At 38.1% G+C, this 26,955-nt stretch overlaps 1 protein-coding gene across 1 annotated transcript; it reads right to left on the reverse strand.

Annotated features, from left to right (window-relative positions):
* Nucleotides 1-187: 187 nt before the first annotated feature.
* On the reverse strand, nt 188-24,310 carry LOC143887910 (heat shock 70 kDa protein 17-like). Its single transcript, XM_077392158.1, has 15 exons — nt 24,156-24,310; nt 22,902-23,768; nt 12,980-13,212; nt 12,245-12,404; nt 7,344-7,589; nt 7,089-7,225; nt 6,523-6,862; nt 6,212-6,373; nt 5,587-5,661; nt 5,313-5,410; nt 4,887-4,956; nt 3,647-3,703; nt 3,444-3,505; nt 789-861; nt 188-688 (listed from the first exon to the last, which is right to left on the reverse strand). The coding sequence occupies exons 2-15, from the start codon at nt 23,667-23,669 to the stop codon at nt 485-487; spliced, it is 2,685 nt and encodes an 894-aa protein (XP_077248273.1). The 5' UTR covers nt 23,670-23,768; nt 24,156-24,310; the 3' UTR covers nt 188-484.
* Between the last annotated feature and the right edge of the window lie 2,645 nt (nt 24,311-26,955).

Genomic DNA, 26,955 nt, shown 5'->3' on the forward strand with positions numbered 1-26,955 from the left:
ACAGCAAAAAGCTCACCTAATGCATGGTCTGGATTTTCTGATCATGAGTTTTTTGGGTTATGTCCCATTAATATTGTAGCCCACAAATCAACTGTTCATATTACCATCCACATACGAGGCAATTGTGTAATGCCTACAATTTGCTGAAACCATGTAAGATAATTACCAAAGTGAAGGGTAAAGAGAGTTATATGTTAGGCTAAAGCGTGCATATGTAAATTAAGTTCAACCGAAGAATCTTGAGAACAGCTTGCGGCCTTCCAGAGGAGGGCTCAGTCCAAACTACAAAACATTACTGCCTAACAAAACTGTCAGCCGCACAAACTACCGCCTCTCTGTGTATCTTTTCTTTTTTTCCATTATATTCTATGTTTATCTTTTCAACCAGTGACTCCTATAATCACTCATAGCAAAAACAGAGCACCTTCTACTATATATGGTTAAATAACCACAATTTTGAGCCTTTACCTCATTAAGGTTCAGATCACAACTCGTCATGGGGCTCAGATTCTGAATCTGCTTCGTTGTTTGATGAATCAATGGGTTCTCCTGTAGGTTGTTCAGATTGGGAATTATTGTCAGAAGTTGAGTTTGATGAGGTTCCATTCTCACCTCTACTTTCTTTTTCTTCCTTCGGAGGTTTCTCGATCTTTGGCTTCGGTTTGGGGATTTTATTAACTTTCGCAACCTATGTAAATATCAATATTCATTTCGGTAAGTAAATTGTGAAGTAGATGAACAGCATTTTTAATGGTCTTCATTTGAAAAGTAATGGAAATCTGCAGTACCTTTTCTTTGAGATCCGCTACCATATCATACACTTCTTCTGAAGTAAAGACTGCTGTGTCAAACCCAGAGGTACTGTGAAAGAACCCAAATTACCAAAATAATTAAGAACCAGTAGATCCATGTACAAGTTAAAAATGAAAAAAGGCATTGAATTTGAAGCATTGGAACTCTGGCATCAATGACATGAAATTAGATATTCAAGCAAAAACTTGAGATGTTGTCAGTTTATTTGCATGGGAACATAGAAAGTATAAATGGTAGTCAATCTAACTTGGCATCAACCAGACTATTCATTCGCATGAGTTCATAAATATTAAATGGTGGATACTTCGATAACTTTAAGATTACTACAAAGTACAAACAATGTAGCTAGATTTTTCCCACTCTAATCTGAAACATCTTCAAAGAATAAGGTCTTCTATGTCATATCCATTCTTATGCAACAGTACCAGAGAAAATAAATATTGTAGAATCTCCAACGATAAATGTATTCATCTATATGATTGTAGATTTTACTAAATGCATCCACTTAATAATAATCTAAGCAACATGAGCATTAAGGAAAAACCTTTATTGATGTCAATGTGATATATATGATTTCTCGGATATTAACCTATGATACCACATACAAATAAGGATGCTGATATGGATACTAGGGCAAAGATACAATTCCACATTTTTAGAAATCCAAGAGGAGGATATAGGTACGGGTAACCCAAGACACAAACATATATTGAGTGAAAAAAAATAAAAAAATAGGACTAACTTAAAAAAGAAATACATACTGATTATAGCATCTCCAAGACTCGCGCATACTCAAAATTCAAAGCTAATTCGGCTTATTCATCTCATTATGACACCCACTAAGGACCTTATATAGTATATCAAGGCATGCTCTAGGTACTTGTTTTAGTTTGAATCCTACTACACCATCCCGGCATCCTTTGACAACTACCCGGTTTGTGTCGGCACAACTTGAAACCTACCCAAAGCCTCCTTTGAGGACCAAAACCTTCCACATAGGCATATTGCTAGTGTGTGAGACCTTGTGAAATTTCGTACGTGGGATTGGAATACATTTTGTGGGGTTAACGAAATTTCTTGTTTGTGAGAATTGTGATTTCTTGGAATTCTTGCTATTTGCATTCATGTGTAGATTGATTTACATAATTAAATTTACTCATGGATAATCTTAAAATCTCAATTGTTTAATCATATTTTCATGGTTGAATCATAGAAGTTGTTACCGTCCTATGTCAGACCTATTACCAAAACTGTCTCAATCAGGTATTATTTGTACCAGTACAAATCTTGCAGAATTGTTGAACTGTGTTATGCTTAAGGAAGAAGTCGTTGTACTATGTTTCCCTGAACAAAATCTTGCAGAAGTGTTGAACTGTGTTATGCTTAAGGAAGAGGGCTTCTAGCTCCCATTGCCACCAACTATTGAGAACTCAATGGGACCTATGTTCTTAAGGATAACAAGATTAAGAAGCCAGTAATAGTGATTTTTCCCTTAATATGTCACCTACTTCATTAACTGCATCTCTTAGTTCAAACTGATGGCAACAAAGGCAATCTTCATGAAAAGAGTGGAAAGGAGCTTTACAACTTTGAAACTGCTTTCAATTGACCTATTGCTCCGGGCATGGTTTTAAATTTCCACCGGCAATCAAAATGCTTCAGCTTTCATCACCGCCAAACACATACCGTAACTGAAACACATAATGAAATCGAAATACAATCTGAAACCAAAACCATAAGTGTATTGGTGGTATATTATAACAATACATGTTACATAATTATATTTGTATGAATTTCATGTGAAATGTGGCCTATGTAAATATAAATATTTATATGAATTACATATGAAAGATCAGATATAAGGAATTATCAAACATGTGCAACAGCGCATGTCACTAAGGCCATATTTGGCCACCGTGAAATTTTTTTCATGGAATATTAGCTTACCAAGAGTAGAGAGAGAGGTAGAGAGTGTGGGAGAGGGAGAAGAGTTGAGAGGGCATGAGTGAGGATATGGTGCGAAGTGGCTGAAAAATAAGGAAAGAGAAAACTTTATTTTGCATTGAGATTTTCTTCTCCCTGTTTTTTCAGTTACTTCACACCATCTCCTCAATCATGCCCCCTCAACTCTTTCCCTCTCCCCCCTCCTTGCCCTCTCACCACTTGATAAACTAAAATTTCATGGAAAAAACTTTCATGGCCGCCAAACATGGCCTATGTGTTCGATGGTGTTAAACCATTATGGACAGTTTTTTACTTGTGTGATGGTTTTGGTGTGTAGTTTTGCTTATTCTAATGATTCATGAAGTTCATCTCAAATGTTCATCATTTGCATATATTTTCATATGTTTCCGTAATTTTATAGGATTTCCATCGAAATTTTCATCTCAAACAACATGTTTTCATTTCCATCACGACTGAAACACATACCAAAACCGAAACACAAAACCTTGGTTCCAGATGATACGCGAGCAAGATATAATATTATAAATAAAAATAATGAACAGACATTTTTTTTCTTGAAAAGAATACTCATAAGATATATCATAAGTGTACAAATTATAAGCCATATTTGAATTAGAAGACTAGTAAACAAAGTAATTATCTCAGAAACTAAGAACCTAACATACATCTTTTGTTGGGCCTCCTTCTCCTCCAACCAATTCTTGAGCTTGTCAGCTTCACTCAGAATCTGAAAGCAAATGCTTTAGATATGTTACAATTGTAATATTATCAGGCCATAAATATCTAACATGCCAACTAAAGATTAATCCATCAAATCCAAGACAAAAAAAAGTATTAGAAGTTAACAAAGTTTGTGTTGATGGCAAACCTCGTCTATTCTAGCTTTGGGAAGCCAAGATTTATTCTTCTCCCAGCCACTTACAATCTGAAAAAAAAAACGAGATCAAGTTAAGGCACCAGCAGCATCTGTTGCATCCAAAAATAAGCTATGAGAGAAACTCAAGCCAAAGAATGATGAGCTGTCATGCATAGTGCAGGAAAGAGCATATAAATACCTTTTCTGAAAAATAAAAAATGAAAACATTACAAAAATAAAATGGAAAGAGAATTGTTTTTCAAGATGGACAATTATAACTACTGCTTCATCTCTGCGATAAATGTACTACTTTCGCAGGCAAACAGCTATTGCCAAAGAGGAAATTCTTGTATCTGGTATGGCCAATATTGCATATGTGGACTAGTAGTTTGCATGGATACAAAGGTATAAATGTGAAGTAGAAGAAATGAGGATCTTCCCCCCCCCACAAACCAAAAAAAAAAAAAAAAACCCCTCCAACGACACACAAACACGCGCGCGCGCCCCACACACATGAAAAAAAGATTAGTTGGATTAGGAAATATATCAATATCAATTTTTCAAAATTAATACTTTTATATAATAATATTAAATAATGGGGACTTCAATTGGATAAATAAAATGCGGTGTTTTATTACCATACAAAAAACTCACCATTAGGATGGATGGAACTCAAACTCTACGGAAAATGTAAATCCAGAAGTGCCACCCCCAGATCCATGGAGTAACAGTGTATGACATGTGTCTGATAAGGGTACTTTACCCATTTAGAAGAATCTGTGTTACTGCCACATAGCCTATACGCAATGATATTGTTGCCATACACAAGGTGTGGATTCGATTAAATGCCATCTGAAAAAATGTCTGATATAAAAAAAAGGATTCTTGGATAGCGAAGTTTCTTGGCTGGAAAGGGTAGGAGGTGCTACTCCAAAGTAAATATTTATTGGATCTACAAGACTCGTAACCCCGATGAATTTCACGTAGAACATAATGGATCTGACTTTAAGAACTCCAATCATAAGAATTTTATTGTCAGATATCAGCTAACTCAGATGTGTAAAATAGAAATCGGTTCAAGTTATTAGCAAAAGATGCATGAATAATCTTAATCATGTATCTGACAGTTACCATCCAGATTCAAGCTTTCAAGCATGATAGGCTGGTAGCCCACCCATGCTCAACAAAGCAAATATTCTACAGCATTCAAGATAGAACATGGTTATCACAGTGTGCCACCACTCTCTAATACCTTTTGTAGCTCACTGAGATATCTCTGAGCATTTTCAGATGCAGCTGGCCGTGCGGTTAGCTCATTTAACCTGTATAAAATAGTTGAATCATAACACCATGGATTTAAATTTCGGTTTCGGTTTCAGTTTTGGACATATAGCTGAAAACAGAAATTTCAGCCGAAATTCAATATATAAAAAAAAGCAAATTTCATTGATGTACCGAAAATTCGGCCAAAATCTTGGAAACAAACTTAAAAAATCACATTTTCCTGAAATTTCGGCAAAAATTACCGAAATTTGGTACTCTTGCCGAAATTTTGGGTTTTGAGGATTTCGGATTCGGTCCCAACCGAAATCTGAAATTTCGGCCGAAATTTAATACCATGCTTAGTACAAGTTTCCTTGCCTGCAAAAGCAGCTCTTTTAAAATTGAAGTCACCGACCTGAAAAATATGGGATCACCTATAGCTTTCAGCAAGCTTAGGCGTTCTTCAAATTCACTTGCAGGAGCATCCTCGCCAGCATATAGCCATTCTTGTACCTGAAGCCATAGTATAGTAGAAATTTTATTCTTGAGAAGTAAATAAAAGTGATTTGATGAGAAGAAAGGAAATAATTTGCAATCAGAAGTCAGAAATGAAGGTTAGAATGCAAAACAATGAGAGCTTCCAAAGTAACAATGGTCTACACCCTCTGAAGCACAAGGTCCGTGCGTACCTCATCAAGCTTATCTATGAAAGATTGACGCTCCTGCTTAGTAGAAATTTTCTCGAGCTTCGCAGAAGCTTCTAACTGGCATTAAGCAAAAAAGTGACAGCAAAAAAAAATCAAGAGAAGCCTTTAATGAAAACTAAACCAACTAAAAGTAGGAGAACCATGTTAGCAACAAAAACACAAAGAAAAGAAACTGAACTCTTAATCCATAACATGGATTTGAAACCGAAACCGAAATTTCAGCCAAAATCAGGTAAAAAACGGAATTAATTATTACTTCGAAACTTCGGGAAAATACTATATTTTTGAAAGAAAAAAATCAATTTCTCAAAATTTCGGGTTCGGGGGATTTCGGTTTCGGTCCCAACCAAAATCCGAAATTTCGGTATTTCGGCCGAAATTTAAAAGCATGATCCATAATAACAAACACGCTAAACACATGAAGCCAAAAAGTTCACAAGTTACAAAGACGAGATGTGATTCCAGACCGCAGCAGTAATACATTCATCAGAAATTTTAATGACTTGAAAGTGAGGAAAAGTACACAGAGAGCAACTTCAGTATGAGCAAACTATGGAATGAGATGGAAAAGCCAACAAAACCCCCAATCATTGAATATCGAATTTACCTTTTCTCTTGTAGCATAGATGTATCCTTCTAGGCTATTTTTGAGTTCTTCAGTTCTTCTTGTCTCTGCATCTTTCTTATCCAGCATCTCCAATCTAGCTTTAGCTTCAGAAAGAGATTCTTCTGAAAGAGACATTCCAGGTCCCACCATAATCTCCACAATCTACTTTAAAGTTTAAAATATGAAAAAGTTAACCAAAGGCAATGATGCAATAATAATTCAAAATGACTTGAAAATTTAGTCAAATTACAGCCACTGTCTGTCACTAAATAGTATTAGAACAAGTAACAAAGAATCAATCCAATGTTCACCTTTAATGGAACCCTAAAGGTCCGTTTCTTCAACTTTTTTTCTGTAACAACACTCGCGCTACTTTTTTCTTGTATAGTAGGGTCAGATGTATTACTAGCCCCACCCTCGATGTTGGAATTCTCTTTGTTCCCATCTGAACTCTTCTCGAGACTTGCTTCAACAGAGCTGTTAGAAGTGACAGTAGATGAATCCTCGACAGTCAAATTTTTAACTGGAACGTCTACCCATTCTGAAATCTCAATAACAGCTTCCGCTTGGTCAAAAGAAACTATTCCACTTCTGCTCAGAGAGAAATGTAGATTTGCCTTGATGGGAGAAGAGAGATTGCGAGATGCATACCTAGAAGGAACATATAGTACACCATCATGAGTAGATTTTACCTAGCTATGATTTACTAATGCAATTCCAACAAAGAAGATATAAGTGACAACATTTAAGCTTCATTTTTTCAGAAGAATATCACAACATTTTTTCTAAGAAGCATGGTTAAGAATATTCCTTCTATGTTTAAGCATACTAAGACATAATACAGCTCTAGTTATGGTATAATTAGTCAATTCCTTACTTCTCACTGGCATCTGTCAAACCAGACACTTTATACTGTGCAAACTTATCAGAAGGAACCCCTGGTGGCAATGGATCTGCACTCTCATAGCTAAGTGAAACTTCAAAATCTTTGTTATGCTTAATAGACCTGAACATCTGTCCAGGGACAAATAAACTTAAATATGATTAGCAAGAAGCTTAAAGGCTATAATATGAGCTTCATTTATCATTTTTGGGTTACTTAATAAACAGCTTCAAATCACGTTGCCCTTACCTTACTGGGGAGTTTCTTCATTCGTGGTACAAGTAACTGTTTAGAGTTCTCATCTTTCAAAAGATCAGGACCATCTAATTCAATAAAATATCCATACGAAGAACCATCAATCATCCCAAGCTTACGATTCAACTTGATTCCATCACTTAGATTTGCAGCATGAAGTGCTCCCCCACGTACCATTGCTTCGTCAGCATCAAGGTGCTTGTCTAGATCCTTCCTCCCAAGAAATTCCTGGAGCATAACCTTCAAGAAGATATAGAAACTAAGAATTATGACCCATGCTTACCACGTAACAATTGATGAAAGCCAAATCCCAGAGTTATCCAGATGCCCACTAGAACATAAATTAAATATAGAAGGAAATGATATCCACACTCCATTGTTCTGATATGGCACTCCTCACTTTATTAAACACTTGTAATTAGCTGTTAGAGGCAGTTTCGTTTCCAAAAAAGCCAATAATAGCCAATCGAAAAGTGCTTATTAAGGAAAAGGGAGCGCAGATATCAATTCATATTTATCATGTGGGTTTATCAGGACCAGCAAACAACAGATCGCAGATAACATTATATACTAAAGCAAAAGTTTATACAGGAAGACCATGTTTGAAGTAAGGGATTTGCTAGGGACCATTAAAGAAGGCATTTCGCGGGCCGGCTGTTGCATGAGAGAGCAGCCACCTCAGATGAATTAAATGAATAGGACAAAATCTCTTGAAAAGTGAGCCTATGTGGCTGCTCTCTCATGCAACAGCTGGCCCGCAAAATGCCTTATGAGATGGACCCAAACAAATCCCTTGAACTAAATAATATATAATTATATGGTCTGCTCAAAGAAATCTTTCTTTTTGTTGTGAAGAGGTCTTGTATTCTGGCATTATCAGGACCTGACGGACTAATGTGCGCAACACACACGAGGGTCGAGCTACGCGGTTAGCTCGCTGGGGTACCGGGAGCAGCGCACCCTGGCTGGGGTTTCCGAAGCAGCATCCTGGAAGGTAAATTTAATTTTTAGGTTTTCACTTAAGGGTATTTTGGTAAATTTCTCCATGTAGTGGCATTGATATATAAGCCACATGTTAGGGTTGCGGGATCATGTTTTTCTCATGTGTTCCTTGGCCAAGAAGAAGAGAGTTTATAACCCTAGACCGAAATAGTGAAAATCTTCCCACCGTGTACGTAGGCAGTGCCGAACCACGTAAAATCTTGTGTTTCTTGTGTAATTGTTTTCTTTGCATTGTTTCTTGACGTTTTTGACATACATCGTGTTCGATCCGTGCTGAGAAGCTATTTCTCGGTTTTTTTCTACAGTAATATCATGTGGGTTAATCAGCTCCAGCAAACAACAGATCAGATATAGCATCAGATGGGAGGATGGCAAGTTTTTTTCTTCTACTCAAAGAAATCTCACGCTAAAATACCAATGCATACCATTTCAAAAAAAAAAAAAAAACCAATGCATATAAAAAGTTTCTACAGGAAGACCATACGTGAACTAAATAATTTATATTTTTCTGGTCTGCCCAAAGAAATCTCTTTTTTTTTTCTACAGTAATATGATGTGGGTTAATCAGCTCCAGCAGACAAAAGATCAGATATAGCATCAGATGGGATGATGGCAAGTTTTTTTTGTTTTCTACTCAAAGAAATCTCACGTTAAAATACTAATGAGTATAAAAAAGTTTCTACAGGAAGACCATGCTTGAACTAAATAATATATAATTATCCGGTCTACTAAAAAAATCCCTTTTTTCTACAATAATAATAGCTCTAAGGAAAATTTTGAATTTTTTTTTTTTTTTTGAAGAATTCATAAGAAAAGATTATTTAGAGAATATGTAACACAAAATACCAAAGGAGAAAGAGGATATCAACAGATGGGAGGATGGTAAGCGAATCAACACTCTGGCTCTGCACTAATATTGACTGATCAGCCTGCCATGAAGTCTACTTCCAGCCCGACATGAGAGATCGAAAGCGATGTGACACAAAATCATAAAATTCACAGGAAATTGCCAACTGTTTCTGCTGGGAAACAGGCACACATGGCAATCACACCAAGTACATGATCAAGTGCATTTAAAACAACATCTTACTTGGTATACAAGGAGTATAATATTTCTACTGGACATCTTGGGAATTTTACATGGGGTTGAAGATAGAGTCCAACATAACTTTGTTTAAATTGTTTTTAATAAATAAGTTGACAGGACCCATCATTACTTCTTTGCACTATTTTAATAAGTGTAAAACATGCGTAATAGAATCATGTGTGGTGAGCTAATTCACCAATTTCACCCACATGAATTTCTTCCCCTCTCTATTCTCTCTTTTCTTCTTCTTTTGCACTCAAATTTCTTTTCTTCTTCTACTTGGATGCATGTCAATTAAGCTGACATTGTAACAGAGCAGGAGCCATGACCTTGGATCACTATAATATTTTCTTTTGGGTTTATCCATTAGATCTGATCTTGCATTTTCTCCTTCTTGGAGACAGCTTATTCTTTTATTATGTCTTCTTCCTTGGCTTTCAAGATGCGGGCCAAGATCTGAAAATTCTAGATCTCCACTTTAGAAATCTACATCTACTTTTAAAAACCCCGGACCTAGACTTCTAAATCCTAGATCTAGTGCTCAAAATCCTAGATCGAGCCATCCAACTTCTAATTGAAACCCAATTTCTTGGACATTACCGCACATGCGCGCAAGGAAAAAAAACTATCCTTAGTGGACATCACTTCCTTCGCAAACCAGAACCCCACCCACTCCCCCAAAATCCATACCATCTCTTTCATTCGTAGACCACACTCTCTTTCCTCTTTGTTATCCCATTCAAGGCATCATTACACTTGTTTGTGTTGCACCTAATGAGGCATCTAAATGAACATTTAAATAAATCAAATGGCATGAGTTCTGGACTATTATGACTTGGACTGTTGGACTGTTAATGACTATTGTGGATTGTTTCCATTGTTGTCCCAATCATTGTTTTGAAAATCTTATGATTTACGGTTCGATTTACGATTCTTAGGCAAAACGATTTGAATCCCATGATTGAATCTTAATTTGTATGAATCTTACGATTTTTTATTGAATCTTACGATTCGATAGTAAATCGTACGATTTATACGATTTATCCAAATTAAGTTTTGTATAAAAGAAAATATGTCTTTCTTTCAAAATACCTCATTTCCTTTCTACATTACAAGAAGCCTTTGAAATCCCTCTCATTAGAAGGAAGAAGATAGAGGAGGAGTAGGACTTTGAACGAATCGAACCAGTCGAGACAAAGCATTTGTTGAGGGCATTATTCACATCGAGGTGGGAGTCGAGGTGGGAGACTTCCATAATAAGGACAACATTGATTCCCGTCTTTTATGATTGATATTTGTCATTTGATGTTTGAGACTTTGAGAATTGATATGATATTGTGTCTTTTTTTAAAGATTATTAACCAAGATGCATGGGTTTGGATGAGAATGAGATGATTTGCATGTGTCAAGTTTGTCACCAAACAATTCATACTACGATATTGAATGCTAATCATGGTAGTTTCTGTTTGAATTAATGAATTTGGACGAAAAATGAATAATTGGCAATTTTTATTCTTTAATTTATTTATAATTTTTTATTATACATATTTTTTATATTTTTGAATGAATCTTACGATTTACGATTCGATTCCGATTTTCAAAACATTGGTCCCAATGACTGGACTGTTGTGGAGTGCATTGTAACATCCTGTGGACTATTTGTGCATCTATGCGGACTGTTGTGAACTGAATCTGAACACCTTGTGGACTGTTGGGACTGTTGCCCTCTTCTGAGAGTTGCCACCCATCCTTGTGAACTGTTGTGCTGTATAGACTGCTGTGGACTGAATCCAGATTCCAGACAACTTGCAGACTGTTGGGCCGGTTGCTTCCCATCGTTGTGAACTTTTGTGTCATGTCTGGCATGTAAAATTAAAACCTTGTGGGCTCTATTGGGCCTTGTGCGAACTGCTGTTCCATTGTGTATGTGCTTCTATGGCTAGTGTGCCAGTTAAGAAATGTCAAATGTTATCTTGGGCCACAAGTGAACTGCCTTGGGTGCTGTCTCCTTTAATTTTCTGTGGCTTCTCATTATAGATGAAACAAAAAATCCCGGTCATGGAGCTACCCTCTTCAGCTGACTCCAGTCAAACTCAATGGGCCCAATTAATTAACGAGGCCTCGATCTGTAAAAGGTACTTTAGGTGCACGTGGTAAATTGAAGTTCTGACTGAACCCAAAATGGATCCGAAGTATGGCAATTGTCTCTGAGTAATTATCAAATTATGGCGTTGTTGTGGCATTATGGAACAGCATCTGAGTGCCAATGTCATATTTCTTAAAACAGTTAAGGACGTTTGAGAATCCATCCGAGATACATACTCTCTGAAGCCAGTATCACTCGAATTTATGCCCTGCTGGAAAACACCTTGTTTCAGCAAGGAGACAAAAGGCTGAGTGATTACTACAGTTCATTGCGAGGTCTGTGAGAAGAAATCCATTTTTATCAACCTCTATCCAATGACCTACGTATTCTAAAGCATCAGCAAGAGGAGTTTATGGTTGTTAGACAAAAGGCTGAGTGACTACTACAGCACATGGCAAGGTCTGTGGGAATGGGAAATACTCTAGTAAGGAAATGCATTTATTTATTTATTTATTTTGAATGCGAAGGTAAATGCATCTATGTCGGTACCCAAGCCAAGTTTGAAGAAGATATTGATAAGATTACTGTTTCGGGAGATGGATCACATGATTATTACTCAAAATGATTGCTATTTCTACGGCTCAGAAATTGCAACCATGCAGTAACTGGCCAATATTGATTCATCTCTCAGATATGTGAATAAAAAGTGCAGATATTAACCTGCAATTTGGGAACACGAGTAGCGCCGCCTATCAACTCCACTGCAAATAACTTGTCAACCTTCAAACCGGAATGCTTGAGCACTTCTTTCACGGGGATAAGAGACTGCTCCCACAAATCAGCACATAGTTCTTCAAATTTTTCACGAGTTATAGTGCTCCTAAAGAAAGCGAATAAAAAAAGGAGATTTAGGACAACATAACTAATTCCTGTCAATTTCCTAAGCCTAAAGACATGCAAAACAAGAAAACCCCACAGAATTTAATTAAGAATAATTTCAGATTTCAAAAACAAATAAGAGAAAAAATGTGAACGGGCAGCATCTTAAGTTACCCGGTGTGTTTAAAAGTCAAGTAACCAAAGTTTTTTTTTTTTTGGTCGGTAAACTGGGATTGAACCTACAACCCCAAGGTTGAGATACAAAGCCTCGACTATTGAGCTATAGTCCTAACCCCAAGTAACCAAAGTTATAAACATTAACAATATGTTAATTTTGATGGTGAATGGTAGGAAGTGTTTGCGTGTAATAACTCATGCTGGATGCTAAGTCAAATGATAAATGTTATGAATAAAAGGAACATGGATGGTTACATGGAGGAAAACAGCATAGTTACAATAGCACGTGAAAAAAAGACACAAGCATAAACAGTTACAGAGCCTCCTAGAGTCATTACATATCTAAAAATTGACCATTTCATCATAGGAATTTGGAGAAGGAACTTAAAAGCTGCCTACCTATAATCAATATCATCATAAATAGATTCAACCGATATTGGAGCGACTGTGTTTGCACTTAAAATTTCTCTAGTACGTTTAACCTGCTTCTTCAATTTTGCCATTGCCTTGGGAGAATTCCTCACATCTACCCCATTCCCAACCTTACTATTGAATTCATCTGCAAAATACTCCACCAAATGTAAATCCATATTCTGGCCACCAAGTTTTGTGTTCCATCTAACATCTTTGACCTGCAACAGATTCAGGAGTGTAAGAACTAACCATGACAAATCTAAAACAAACCAGGAAGCAAAAAAAAAAGTAAAAAACTATAATAGGCATCAAATATGTAACAACCAAACAAAAAAAGCTAGGTAGCATGGCAATCTTCAAAAAGAACAAAAATACAATAGACATATGAAGAGAGAGAGAGAGAGAGCAGATACGATTGCACAATACAAAGCTCTACCAATAGACCCCTTCCTCAGCTAAAGAGGCCCTATCCACTCCATCTCCAGCGAGCCGATCAGCTTCTCTACTTGCCGGCCGTCAGACATGGTGAAATGCTATCAGGAAACCACCTGTACAGTTTGGGATCTCTTCCAACCAATTCGCAAACCTCCACAGGGGCCAAGAAGAATCGTTTCGCCAATGGATCACATTGAGGGAATCACTTCCCACGACAACCTTATCTAGAATAGAATGATCTACTGTTATCCCTAAGGATTCCCCCTACCCATGATGGTCCAGGATTCCCCAAGCTAGACCCGTCGAAATCGAGCTTAAAGCACCCCGGATTGGGAGGGCACCAACTCTACAAGATGGTAAAATTATGCTCACTACCCCAACAAACCTCTCTCCATCCATGCCACAGGTCGAAAACAGAGACGAATCTGAACGAGGGAAGAGTCCGCGACCAAGCAATGGTAACAAATGAAAAGAAAAGAAAAAACTGACGAAAAACAGAAGAAAAGAAAAGAAAAAAGAAAAGAAAAAAGATAAGAAAAACGGAAGAAAAGAAAAACAAAAACGGACAAAAAACAGAAGAAAAGAACAGAAAAAAAAACATACTTCTGTTGTTGTTATTGTAGGATGAGTATAAACTATAAATATAAAAAAGATGAAAAGAAAAGAAAAGAAAAGGACAAAAAAAATAAAAAAATCAGCCCTTACCTTCTTCTTCTTCTTCTTAAGGAAGCACAAAAAGAAGCTAAGTTCACAAGCAAGTAAGAAAGCAAAGGGAGCAGAAGCAAAGGCACAAGCAATGGAGAGGAAATCAAACAATCTCTATTGCTAAATTCAATCATTTACAACTTTACAAGGTAATTGCACACCCGAGTACCAAATTGATATTTACCCCCATATATGATACAAGCCATGAGCATAAGCCATGCAAACACCATTGAACGAAATGGTCGTGACACACCCCCACCTAATTAGGTCGACACCCTCATCAACAACTGCAAATAGGCTGGAACTTGTTCTTCTAGCAGGTGGAGCTTCTTTCTATGGGTTCGCACTGGATTCAAATCCTGGTAGGCACTTTCCACTTCATGAGGTACTCTGTTGTCGACTTTGTAGAACTTCCTCAGGGCATTATGCGCTCGGCCATTATGGTTTCAACCTCATGCAGGAAGGACGTTGCATGTGGTTGATGTGATTTTCTTGGGGTCTTTTCTGTCGACGTGATATGGCTTCAAATAGCTTGGATGGAAGATGAGATGGATCTTCAGCCATGTAGGAAGTTGAATTCTAAAGAAGACTTTTCCAACTCACTCAAGAATAAGAAGTGGGCCTTCAAACTTTTGAACCAAGCCTTTGTGTGCCTTGCACGTGAATCTAGGTTGGTTCCGATTGAATTTCACGAGCAATAAGTCTCCAACCTTGAAATTCATTGGTCTTCAGTCCTGATTTGCTCACTTCATTCTTTTGGAAGCTTTTCTCCATGTAGACTAGCAATGTCAGCATTAATGTGACACTCCTTGGTCAAATGATAAGCAAGTGGGCAGCTTATTCTATATTCGGCAATGATGGCATGGGGCATGGAAGCTTGCCGACCAGTTACCAGCTTGAACATGCTCTGGTTGGAAGCAGAGCTCCTTTGTAAATTCTAACAAAATTGGACTACATTGAGCAAACAACCCAATTCCTTTGGTTGGCACTAACCAAGTGCCTTAGGTACTCTTCAAGGAGAGCATTGACCCTCTCTGTTTGTCCGTCAGCTTGGTGTTGTAAGCTAGTAAAAAATTTCAACTTTGCTCCCAATAGTTGAGGACTTCCACAAGCTTCCAGTGAATCTTGAATCCCATCGCACAGTACTTCACAACATGATGAAAGAATGGCTTGGCTGCCTCCTCTACACCGCAATGCAATGGTGCAGGGATGAAGGTTGCATCCTTTGAAAATTGTTCTAATACCACTAGTATGGAGCCCAACTCCCCCACCTTTGGTAGACACACAATAAAGACCAGGAGACACCTTCCTAGGGACTCTTTGGCACAAACAACGTTTCTAAGAGCACCAATGGCTTTGCCTTTTCCACCTTGTCCTACTAGCAAGTTAGGAAAGTTTGAACATATTCTTCAACGTCACAGCCAATCCTGGGCCAATAAAAGTCATGTTCCAACAAGGTAAAACTGTAAAAGTACGATGAATCTCAGGATTCCCTACCCATAGTGTCTAAGGCACTCCCTGAGAGAGCTCCGTATGTCTCCTGATCGAAGTTAAGGTTTAAAATTTCGATTTTGGTAAGCACAGAAACGGAAACATTTCGGATTCAGTTGGAAATTTTGTAAAATCACGGAAACGCATGGAAACATATGCAAATGATGAAATTTTAAGGTGAAACTTCAGAAAATCCTAGAATAAGCACAAATACATACTTAGAAATCATCAAATAAGTAAAAAAGCCATCCATAATGGCTAAATCACATCGAATACCTAGTAACATGCATTGTTGCACATGTTTGGAATAGTAAAGTTAAAGTACAAATGTAATAAAGCCTAAGAAAGTACAACGACCAGTCAACCCTTCAAGGACTCCAACTCTATGTCAATACCACATAGAGTTACGGAGTGGGATTGGTCCCATGCCATTCTGACATCCCATACATAAGATGTGGTTACTTTGCAGTGCAGTCCAATGATGCTGCCTACAAAATATCATTCTCAATATTAATGAAATGAAATTAAATGCAAAGTAAAATTACAAAAAAAAAAATCCCTTTTTATGCTTAGTTAAACATTCATCATTTGTAAGATGATTTGGTATTGAAATTTGAAATTCACCACTCTCACATTGAAATGAAAAATGAGCCCCCCTTGATTCAATAGTAGAAATTAAGAGGGGGTCCAAACACTGTGCTCGGTAATGTGAGCATGTACGGAAAAAAAAAAGATATTATCCTAGGCATACACGGCTTCTCCTCTCGCAGATTCTCGCTCTTTTACTAGTAGCGCTTTCAGTTCCTTGAATTGAAACTGCATTTCTTGTAGTGCAATATAGCAGTCTTACATTTTCTTCTATCAACACTTCTCCATGTCGATTCAGAGTTGCTTCTCGTGTTGTAGTTTCCTTGTAAGAATTCAAATTGACTTTCCAATCTAGTGCCAGCAACATGTAGAGATTCTTTTAGTGTTATCTGAAGCATGGTTTTAAATTTCGGCCGAAACGTTTCGTTTCGGCCGAAATATTTCGTTTCGGCCGAAATATTTCGGTTTCGGTGGAAACCGAAACGAAATTCACTGTGAGTCGGAAAAGTACCAAATTTCGCCGAAACGTTTCGGAAATTTCGGCCGAAACGTTTCGTTTCGGTAAAATTTCGGTGAAATTTCGGAAATTTCGGTGAAGTTTCGGAAATTTCGGTGAAAAGTTTCGGAAATTTCGGTGAAACGTTTCGGTGAAGTACAAAATTTCGGTGAAATTTCGGAAATTTCGGTGAAACGTTTCGGAAATTTCCAAAATTTCACCGAAATTTCGGTGAAATTTTTACAAGATTTCGTCCGAAATTTCGTTCCGAAACCGAAACGTTTCGGTTTCGGTGATGACCGAAACCGAAACCGAAACCGAGATTTAAAACCTTGATCTGAAGCTCCTACTAATTCTGTGACTCTGCTTCTCCTAGAATGATGAATGATGGTTGCTGCCCTCTTGATCCTCATATAATGGGCACGGGCTAACTTCTAGTGAAACCGACTTTGAAGGATGATGGTCACTTTCTTAATATGTAAGTAATATGAGCAAACCACATGTTGTCAAAATCAACTCTGGATGACGAGTGCAGCTCTCGCCTGTCGATTGACGTTGAGCACTCATCGCTCAGTTAGTTCTCGCACACAACCGTAGATCTGAATGGCTAAAGTAACTTATTTCGTCTATAGTTGCTTGGCCCGGTACATTCGTTAAATTTTCTAGATCTTTACTCAAGAGGATAGCTTCATAGCACGAGCCAGAGCTTTCTCCTCTCAAATCCTTCTGGAATGTAGTCTTTTGTACCACTAAAGATTCTTCAATGCAGATCTTTGCAACAATTGGTCTCTCATAACGTTCCAATAAACTACATTTTGTTTCGGCTCCCATGTCGCCCACCTTTCTCTGGAGCAAAGTCATCCTGGAAACTATGACCATTTGGTCATGGTTCATGTTGTGCTTTACAAACTACCCGTCTAGTGTGTTGTACCTAATCAACACACACTTGCTTGTCATCACTTACATAGAATCTAAGCATTTCCATTTTTTTTGTGAATCTCGTGTGATTCATAGATTCAATTCGTGCCAATTGTTGTTTTATACCATCCACGTTACCGGCTAAACATAAGAGCGCCTCTATCACCTATGGAATGGTGGGAACCTAGGCTTAGATACCAAAAATGATGAAAGATGGAGAAGAGAAGACCACTGTATATGTAGCTCTGATTCCAATTTCATGCAGGAATAATGCCAAGGACTCTAATGTTGCAGCTTTGATAACAACTGTAGGATGGATACCGATTGGTGTAAGATGGATGACAACTTAATGTAGGACTATAGATGTATATAAGCTCTCTCAAAACATATGCTTAATATTAATCAAAAGAGAGGATTCTCAAACTAAAACCTTGAATCTGCAGGATTGCAGGATTATTAGGACTATAGGATTGTTGGAACACCCAGTGACATGCGATGCTACTCCTGTCTAATAATTCAGTACGTGCTACATACCAAATTTTAAATATAATTCATATAAATATTTCTACATAATACATACATTCAAGATATTTGCACTCATTTAAAAAAAAGAAAAAATACATACATTCAAATATAATTCATATAAATATTTATGCGTAATACATACACCACATTTCACATTTTTTTTTTGAAATATGACAAATTTTATTAATATTAGGATTGCAGTCGGGACCAGGAGTCCCGACCTGCTTTACAGGATACTAACAAGCAACGACCCGGGCACACCCGAGCCAATTCAAAATACAGAAATTGAAATAACTCAACCTTTACTCTCTTTCTTTCCACCCCTTATTGTCTTGACAACTCCCATAACAATCTAGTACCATTACATCTGTATCTTTTGAAACTTACGTGTACTATAGCTTTTCTATCAGGAAACGAAATTGCAGCCTAAACTTCTAAACTTCTCTTTCTCGCGCGACCTTCCAGGAGAGGGTGGCAAAATTAGGCTATCCAGATAAGAAAGTCTAAGCGAAAGACAGAATCTCTCAAGCCATGACCAATGAATAGAATTCTGGCAATAAACAGATAATTTTCAAACCTATTAGACATATTAGCTATCTTGGGTGAACCTTAACAGGATTTACCATCTGCAGGTTTTGTCATAGATCTTCCATGCCTGGGGTCTCTCGACAAATTTTACCCCTTCCCCTATTTTCCTTGTTTAAAATCTCACTTGATCAAAACAAAAATTAATCCTCTCTCTAAACCTGATCCCTCTTCATACAAGAACTACTACTCATGATTCTTCCCTGGTTTTCTTCCCCGCTTCTTTTTCTCTAATCTCCTTTTCTTCTTTATCTCTAGTCGCCATTGCAAAGAACATGCCTTTGGTTGCTTCCAAGTTCTCCTTGTATTTAATCCCAAAGGCATCTCCCATTGATAAGAAATCAGCAAACTCATTTGGGACAGGTACTTCACTGAGTAATTCTCCTGGGTTCCTTACCTTTGGGGACCCTACCAAGCCCTTGAGGTTCCTCCGAAAGATGAACTTCTTCCTGCCCTACCAAGTCCGGGACAGGATCCACGTTAGACCGGGTAATCTCCAGGTCCCTGATCACAGAGCTTCTTCCCTCCTCCCACAGGCACCAGCGAGTGCGTATCTCCTTTTCTAATACTTTGCTAAACATGGGGAGCTCAAGGAGGGGTAGGTTCAATTCCTTGTCACTTGTTGATTCAGAGTGACTAAGGTCAATTCATGCGGAACTGGAAGATGTTCTCCTTAACTTAGCCCAAATCTTCTTTAGCGGACTAAATGAAACCTCACAGGGGGGGTGGGAGATTCCTCCCTAGCTAACTTTTCGTTATAGCATAGATCCTTCAAAAGTTCAATATCTCCGGCTTCAAAAGAGAATTCCTTGGCAATAGGGGTGTCTCCACCCCGACTCGGTGACTCGGTCCCATTACTGACATGGCAGGCGAAGATATGTTATCAAAGTTTCGAAGAATCTTCTGGGAGTCTTCGACGAGTCTCCTCTTTTTGAGTTCCTCTTTCCTAGCAATACCTTTCAATTTTCTTGTGAAAACATATAGGCCCCTTCGAGTGGCCAACACCCACGCTTCCAAACTAGTATTTCTCGTGATAGGTTACTTTTTCCTACACGCGAACGTTGTTCCTTAGAATTCTTACCTCCGACATTAAATCAGTTTTTTATTTTTAGGGTTTTCTCCTTGGTCGAATTTAGAATACAGCTGTCAACAATATCTTTCTAAAGGGCCTTTCCTTTCGCGCCTCGAGCTACAGAATTTAATGATTTCAGAGTTGATTTACCTTCAGACTGATCCCGCCTTCCAGACGCAATAGCCAGTCTGGTTTCTGACATTCGAGGCGACTTGCAGGATGCAGAACCAGGCAAGGGATTTTCAAAGTTCAAACCTAGGCCCACCAACGGCTCCTTGACCGAATCACCACCCTTTAGCGTTCGTTTCCTGTGGGGTCACCCTCGCCAGCGACCGAATTTCAGAACTCTGCTCATAGCCCTCACAAACAGCCAAATTATCCTTACTACTGGATTCACCCATTACCGACATTGCTTGACTATTAATGCTATCTTCCGTAATCACCTTAACTCCCACAGAGTAAATGTTGGATTCAACTCTTATATTAATGGATGAGGGGGTAGATTTCCAAAGTGGAGTTAAGATCAGAGCCGAGGCAAAGGTCATACAATGATCATGATTACCCGAAAGTTGAGATTGGATCACCTGGCCCAAGTGTTGTCCCTCCACAGTTGTTAAAGACCATGCGTGGAGAGGTATATCATAAAATCTGACCCTAATGGTTCTAGCACCCATGTTATATGCTAGAAACCAGGGTTGAAGGGCTGAGAGCTACCCCCCCCCCCCCCCCCCCCCAAGCATTCCCTCCCCGCCTCAAAATGGCGGTCGCCTGCAATTCTAACTCAAAGCAAAAAAGAATATCCACTAAGTTGATGGAGTAAGGCTCTTGGAGATCCTGAATGCCCCAACAGTTTTTAGCCCACTCCCATATGTCTTCTAATAACCATGATCCAGATTTCAAGCTCCCAATAAGACATCTCTTAAGACTCTTCTTTCTCTCCTCCACAGGGTAATCGGGGCCTCAAGTACTAAAGATTCTATGTGAATATCAGCCTGAGAGGGACCAATTTTAGGCTTCCAAACCATGGCCGGAGCCAGTTTGGTCTTAGGCTCCGAGTATTTTCTACAGATATCCCGCGAACCAAAGTTTTTATATTGACATTTCCTGCACATCCAGTCGCTGCCATTGGAGTGCAAGCATCAAGGTTGGAGCCACAGGAGCATATAATAGGATCCCTCAGAAGGCCAGAGCCAGCGATCACCGGAGGAAGAATCTGACGGCCTCTAAACACATCTCTAATACTCATTTTTCCGACCAATCCTTCATCTAATTTTGTAAAAGCGCTAAAGATGTAGTAGTAGTCAGGCCATAATCATCGGTGGAAATCATTGGACCCACCCCTGAAATGAACCTTCACACTTTAAGCTTCGTGGCAAGCCCGGCCGATGGTAACTTTTTCGACACCTATAGCTTCAAATTGTACCTAAGAGGGATTGGAATTATTTTTGTTTTGATTTTTATGAATCATGCATCATACAGGCCTTGTCACGGACATTAGAATACATTTCACATTTAATTCATATAAATATAATTATATAACACATGTTGGTGTAGTATAACACTAATACACTTATGGTTTTGGTTTCGGTATGCATTTTGGTGGGGGTGGAATCAGAAACATATCGATCGGTTCATGTCGGTTTTGGTGAAAATCTAAGACCATCTCTTTGTTTGTTTTTTAAAAGGTAACAAAAGACTATCAAGAGAAACAAAAAAGATAACTGAAGATGTCATAATCATGGTTTTAAATTTTGGTTTCGGTCCCAATTTTGCCTTGGCCAAAACCGAAATTTCGGCCGGTAATAGGAAAAAAGTAATATTTTATTATATCCGAAATTTTGGCCGAAATTACCAAAATTTTGGCTGAAATTTCAGAATAATACTATATTTTTTTTAAAAAAAAATCAATTTCTCGGAATTTTGACCGAAATTTCGGATTTCATGAAATTTTGGTTCGGTTTCAACCAAATATCGCATTTCGGCCGAAATTTAAAACCATGGTCATAATAAAACCAAGTAGAAAAAAAAACAATGATAGAAAAATAAAAGCCACAACAATGGTGGATTTGGGGTCCCACAACAATCAACTCACACCTAATGTATCAAATATCAAATATCCCCCCTCTAATGTATCAGCCAGTTTCCATAAAATCTTCAAACCTTGACATGACTAACTGTTGACATTCCTAGAAGTTAGCCCCCAGCATCCACGGACTGCTACTAAAGGAGAAAGCCAACTTCGGACCATGAAGGGAGTACTTCATCTTCAATAGAACCGTTAAGCCTTGTGGGGCCAGCGAAGGCAGATCGAATAATGCACATGTAATCTCTAATAAATCAAGCAAACAGAATTTTCACTATAGTTCTTCTCATTGTAAAACGTAATGTAAGATGAAGAACATCAAATCACCATTCTAGGGCAACTTATACAGATCAACATCACATGTCCAAACCGAATCCATGTGACTAATTATAATTAGAGGAAAATTAACATCAGTCATGTCGATTTTTTATGTCATTAACTTCAGTCACGTTTTTTTTTTTGGAATGGATTAACTTCAGTCATGTTCTAAACAAAAATTACAATGTTTAACACTATCTTGTGGAATGAGTCTCCAACTATTGTTCGTTGTTCATACTTCAATTTGACTACCATTTTTGAAGCTTTTAAGAGAATGTAACGTCTTGGACATCGAATAAGAAAAAATACATAATTATAACCATATACATAGATAGTCAGAGAGAGAGAGAGGTAAGAAGGAATGAGTGTATCATGTGTCAGACACAATCTGATAATCTGACAAATCATTGCATATCTCACAATAATTTCAGTGAGACACTAAGCTTAATCTATGCACACAAGTTACTTTTTTCCTTGATCAAGTATGCCCATAAGATATTTCACAAAGTTATAGTAAACCTGCAAAATTGGCATGATAATTTGGTTTAATACAGTAAGAATTAACGATATGTAGCTTCTCTAAGAAAGCTTCGAAACAACAACTAAAAATAAATATAAAACAAAAGTACTTGACTCTTTCGGTGATTAAAATCATTCAACATATAAGGTCGTTGATAAAGTTGAGATTTACCTGGAATTGGTTAACGGAGGTTGTCTTCCCATATTCCTTCGAGTTATAAGCCGAAAAGTAGACAAGAGCAGCATAAGTGCTACTTAAACCCATATCGTAGAATATAACATGCCTTGACTCATTTGAGAAGTCCTTGTCGATCCCGTATTGAAGAGCCGCACCAGAGTGTTCGTTGATGAGTGACAACACATTAATGCCCGCCAGCTGCGCCGCTTGAACCAACCCTTTGCGCTCCGCCTGACCAAAGTAAGGTGGGACTGTGATCACTGCATCCTTGATCGGCACCTTCGAATGGGTCTCTGCCAAATTCAAACTGTAACTAAGAAGCATAGCCACTAACTCCTCAGCGGAGTAAATAGTAACCCCATCATCAATCTTAATACTTGCAGCGCCTCTAGAATCTTTCACCAAATCATAAGGTAAATACAAGGAATCAACCATGGCCTTCACGTGTTCAAATGGCTTTCCAATCATATCCCTAAATTGTGAATAGACCTTATCGGGATATCTAGCGATATTGCTCGCGGCTTGTTCGCCTACACGACGATCTCCGCCTTCGAACGCCACTAGTGCGGGGGATTTTCTCTTCGACATTTCGTTAATGGCAACGGAAATTGGAGTTTGTCCAGGTTTGAGATTGACAACGGCCACTTTCATCCATTCGGAACCTAGATCTACGCTCATAACCGCAGACTCTGATTCCGCAACAAACGAAAGAAGCAAAACAACTAAACCTAATTTAAACCAGATCTTCATTCTAGATTTCATCTCTAATGTGGAAAATGAAGCCTTAAAGCTAAAGTTCTATCTAGAAACCATAAATCCAGTGAAATTCTGAAGCTAGGGCACCAATGCGAGAAAAAAAATCTGCAGAAAACCCAACAAAAAAATTAGAGTTGCAAAAGAATCTGTAGCTTGCAGGCCTAAAATAGAAACACAAGTGGATTGAGTTGAGTTGATTTTTCGCTAAAAATGATTTGTATTCAACCAAAAGCTAATCAAATTTCTAGGTAAAACCTCAACTCGAATTCCTCAAAATAACACCTAAAACGATCATTGAAATAATCTAGTCTTGAAAAAACACAGTTTGGAATATAAAAATATCGGGTTAGTCTTGAAAAAACACAACCGACATAATTTCTAACCCTAATTCCCAAAATCAACCCTAAAATGGAAAAAAAAAAAAAAATTGCCACGGAAACCCACAAGAAAAAAACGCAGAAACCACGAAAGAATGTGAGAGAGAGAAATTACCAGATTTAAAGAAAAAACATACAGTCGCCTGGATGATCTGGTTCTCCTCTAGCAAAAAACTCTCTTCCGCGAGAGAGAGAGAGAGAGTCAATTTTGTAGTGAAGGAATGAAAAAACGGATCCTGCTAGGGCTCTGCGTGAGAAGGAGTCTTAGGACCGGACCACAACGGGTCAACTTTATTATCTAAGTAGGATTGAGATCGCCTGAGCGTGATGTCACTTGCAGGCGGTACAGCCCTTGATATTTGATCCAACAGCAGCCTACTTTTCCAAATATTAAGGGTGTTACTTTTGTCCTACCTATCGCTAATTTCTAGGTTTTTACAGTTAGCAGGACTCCATGGCATGAGAGGTTTTACAAGGCGTAAACCTCTCTGTATACCAATATTTTCTAAAAAAAAGTACCCTCGGCCTATACAATAGGATGATCCAAACCGTCCATTTGATGGGCCACAACCTAAATAGGTTGTGCTAGTATATCATTTCCATAGGATGACCCCAACCCTCCTATTGATATTGGAACTGTATTTTATGGAAACCTCTATAGATCGGAGGGTTGGGATCATCCTATGGAAATGATTTTTGAGGCACGGCCTGTTTATGTTGTTGCCCATCAAATGGACGGTCTAGATCCTCCTATGGTGCAGGTGTTACAAAAATGCTAGAATCCAAAGACTTTTACAATATGTAAGGCTATAAAAAAAAAAAATGCTTCTAGCTTCCGCATGCATATTGCTTTCCACACCACAATAATGAGAGAGCGTAAAGATAATCCTACTAATATGATTTCTAACAACCCCACCACCACATATAAGCCAAGATTGTCCTTTTGACACCCAATAACTATTCAAATTTAGCTCACCTATATCCCAGGTTATAAGTGAAAGAATGACCTTCAAAGCAAACCCGGAAGTTCACTTACTTTTTCATTTAGATAGCTCGAACCACTAAAGTGGCCTAGTGATAATGAATTGATTCTCAATAACAGGCACCCCAGAGTAGATAAAAAAGTGATACCATACAATTTCAATCTTTATCAAACCTTTCAATTTCAATTCCAATTATAGTTTGCATAGATCTATCCATAAGCAAACTTTTTAATTTCAATTCTTGTTTCCAAAGATATATCCTTGTGCAAAGCTAGGGATTTCATGGAGAGTTGCGGGCTTTGAATGATGTCTGGCAGTGGAGCGGATGGAGCAGAAAGGAACGGAGGTGGAGCTGAGCCAATAGAGGGACTTGAGAATGAGATGTTTGGTTATTTTCCAGGTCATTGCCTGGGGTGAAAGGCTAGCTTCTAAATCAATGGTTCCTTGTTTCAGATGCTGCTGCATCTAGTTTTGGTGCCATAGATGTTCCTACTCCGGGCTCCGTGGATGACTAGATGAGAAACCCTGGCTACTCGCGACGTTGAGGAGGGGATGGAGGTGGGTCAGTATGATACCGTTCGGATCGACGATCACAATCCTTACGGTTGTGGAAAAAAAAAACAAGAAGTAGAACTCTTGCTAAATGCTTAGAAAAGCTTTTTTTTTTTTAACCAAACACTATCATCCCCTCTTTGCTCATTCTCATTGATATATTTGGAGATACAAGAAGTAAATGAGATACATGGAAAATGACTTACCGATAACTTCTATATCTATTCTCAGTACCCTATAATAACTTCTAGGACAATTTTCATGACAATACCATTTCCAAATTAGTCAAAATACAAACCCAATAAGTCTTAACAAAGTCCCTATAAATCATTAAAGAAAGACTTAACTAACACATATTAAAAACTAGACATAGTAATTGCTTATCTAAATTCCCATGCAAAACCCAAGACCAAGTCAACCCACATAGATGTGCCACATGGATGACAAATGGCATTATCCTACGATGTCACTTGGATAGCATCATTCTCTCCTGGTTGAACATCAACTCGTCCCTGAGTTGACCCGGCACTTTCATGATATGGAATAAGATCAAAAATATTGAGAGTAGCTGAAACGCCATAATCTTCGGGTGATTGAACTCGAAACGAACCATCCGCACGATCTTGAAGTTCGCAAAACTTCCCTTGTTCAAGAAGACTCATCCTCAAGTTTTGATGTGTCGAAGAAACTTAAACTCTTGATGAACAAATCCTACTACATAATTCCAAAGACGAAAATAGAATATGTCTCCATCTTGAATATGCTTGAATTCATGAAAAAATGCTATACGCTTCGATGTCGGATCGAATAAAAATGGATCAATGTAATTGGATGAAAAAATTGATGTAATTCTTTTTCATTTACCCATCTCTTCAATATCCATCGGTTCACCTAATTTGTTGTCCAATCCAATTCCTTTGGTGATGAATCCATTAAATTGTCGATGAAGTTCCTTGTGCTCCTCATTAGCTTCAACATCAAGTAGAGCATAAGATGTGCCATTACCCTTGGTCTCTTGATCAAATTTGTTCTCATAAAGAAGAAAGTTACTCTCCTTCACTTTCTTGAACCATGCAAGTTCAAAATTCATAGGCTTCATCTTGGTCTCAAGATTGACATTGCCGACTATCTCTTGTGCCACCACATTCTCACAACGCCCCTTATCAATGATAAGATTGCACAACTCTTCATTTGACATATATCATTTATGAAAAACATTATGCGACAATCCGTGAGGATTTTCTTCTACTTTGGTCGTATTCATAGCATGCCGAATAACTAATGCCTCTCCACGATCGTTCCAAATGATCTCACAACTCTCCTCATCATTATAGTCATCAAAATGTGGTTGTTCATCTAGAACATTCAATACAACGGAAG

This window comes from Tasmannia lanceolata, unplaced genomic scaffold (genome assembly GCF_043159265.1).
Source record: "Tasmannia lanceolata isolate RefF3 unplaced genomic scaffold, GAP_Taslan_0.1 ptg000012l, whole genome shotgun sequence".
In the NCBI taxonomy this organism is placed as follows: domain Eukaryota; kingdom Viridiplantae; phylum Streptophyta; class Magnoliopsida; order Canellales; family Winteraceae; genus Tasmannia; species Tasmannia lanceolata.

Bases quoted from the DNA above. Each gene is read 5' to 3' on its own strand.
- LOC143887910 (XM_077392158.1), bottom strand. From the start codon at position 23,669: ATGAAATCTAGAATGAAGATCTGGTTTAAATTAGGTTTAGTTGTTTTG. The intron at 12,405-12,979 runs GTAGGCAGCTTT...CGCTTTCTTTAG, and splicing joins TATGATGATATTGATTATAG to GAGCACTATAACTCGTGAAA. The intron at 6,863-7,088 runs GTAAGGAATTGA...TGTTCCTTCTAG, and splicing joins TTGACAGATGCCAGTGAGAA to GTATGCATCTCGCAATCTCT.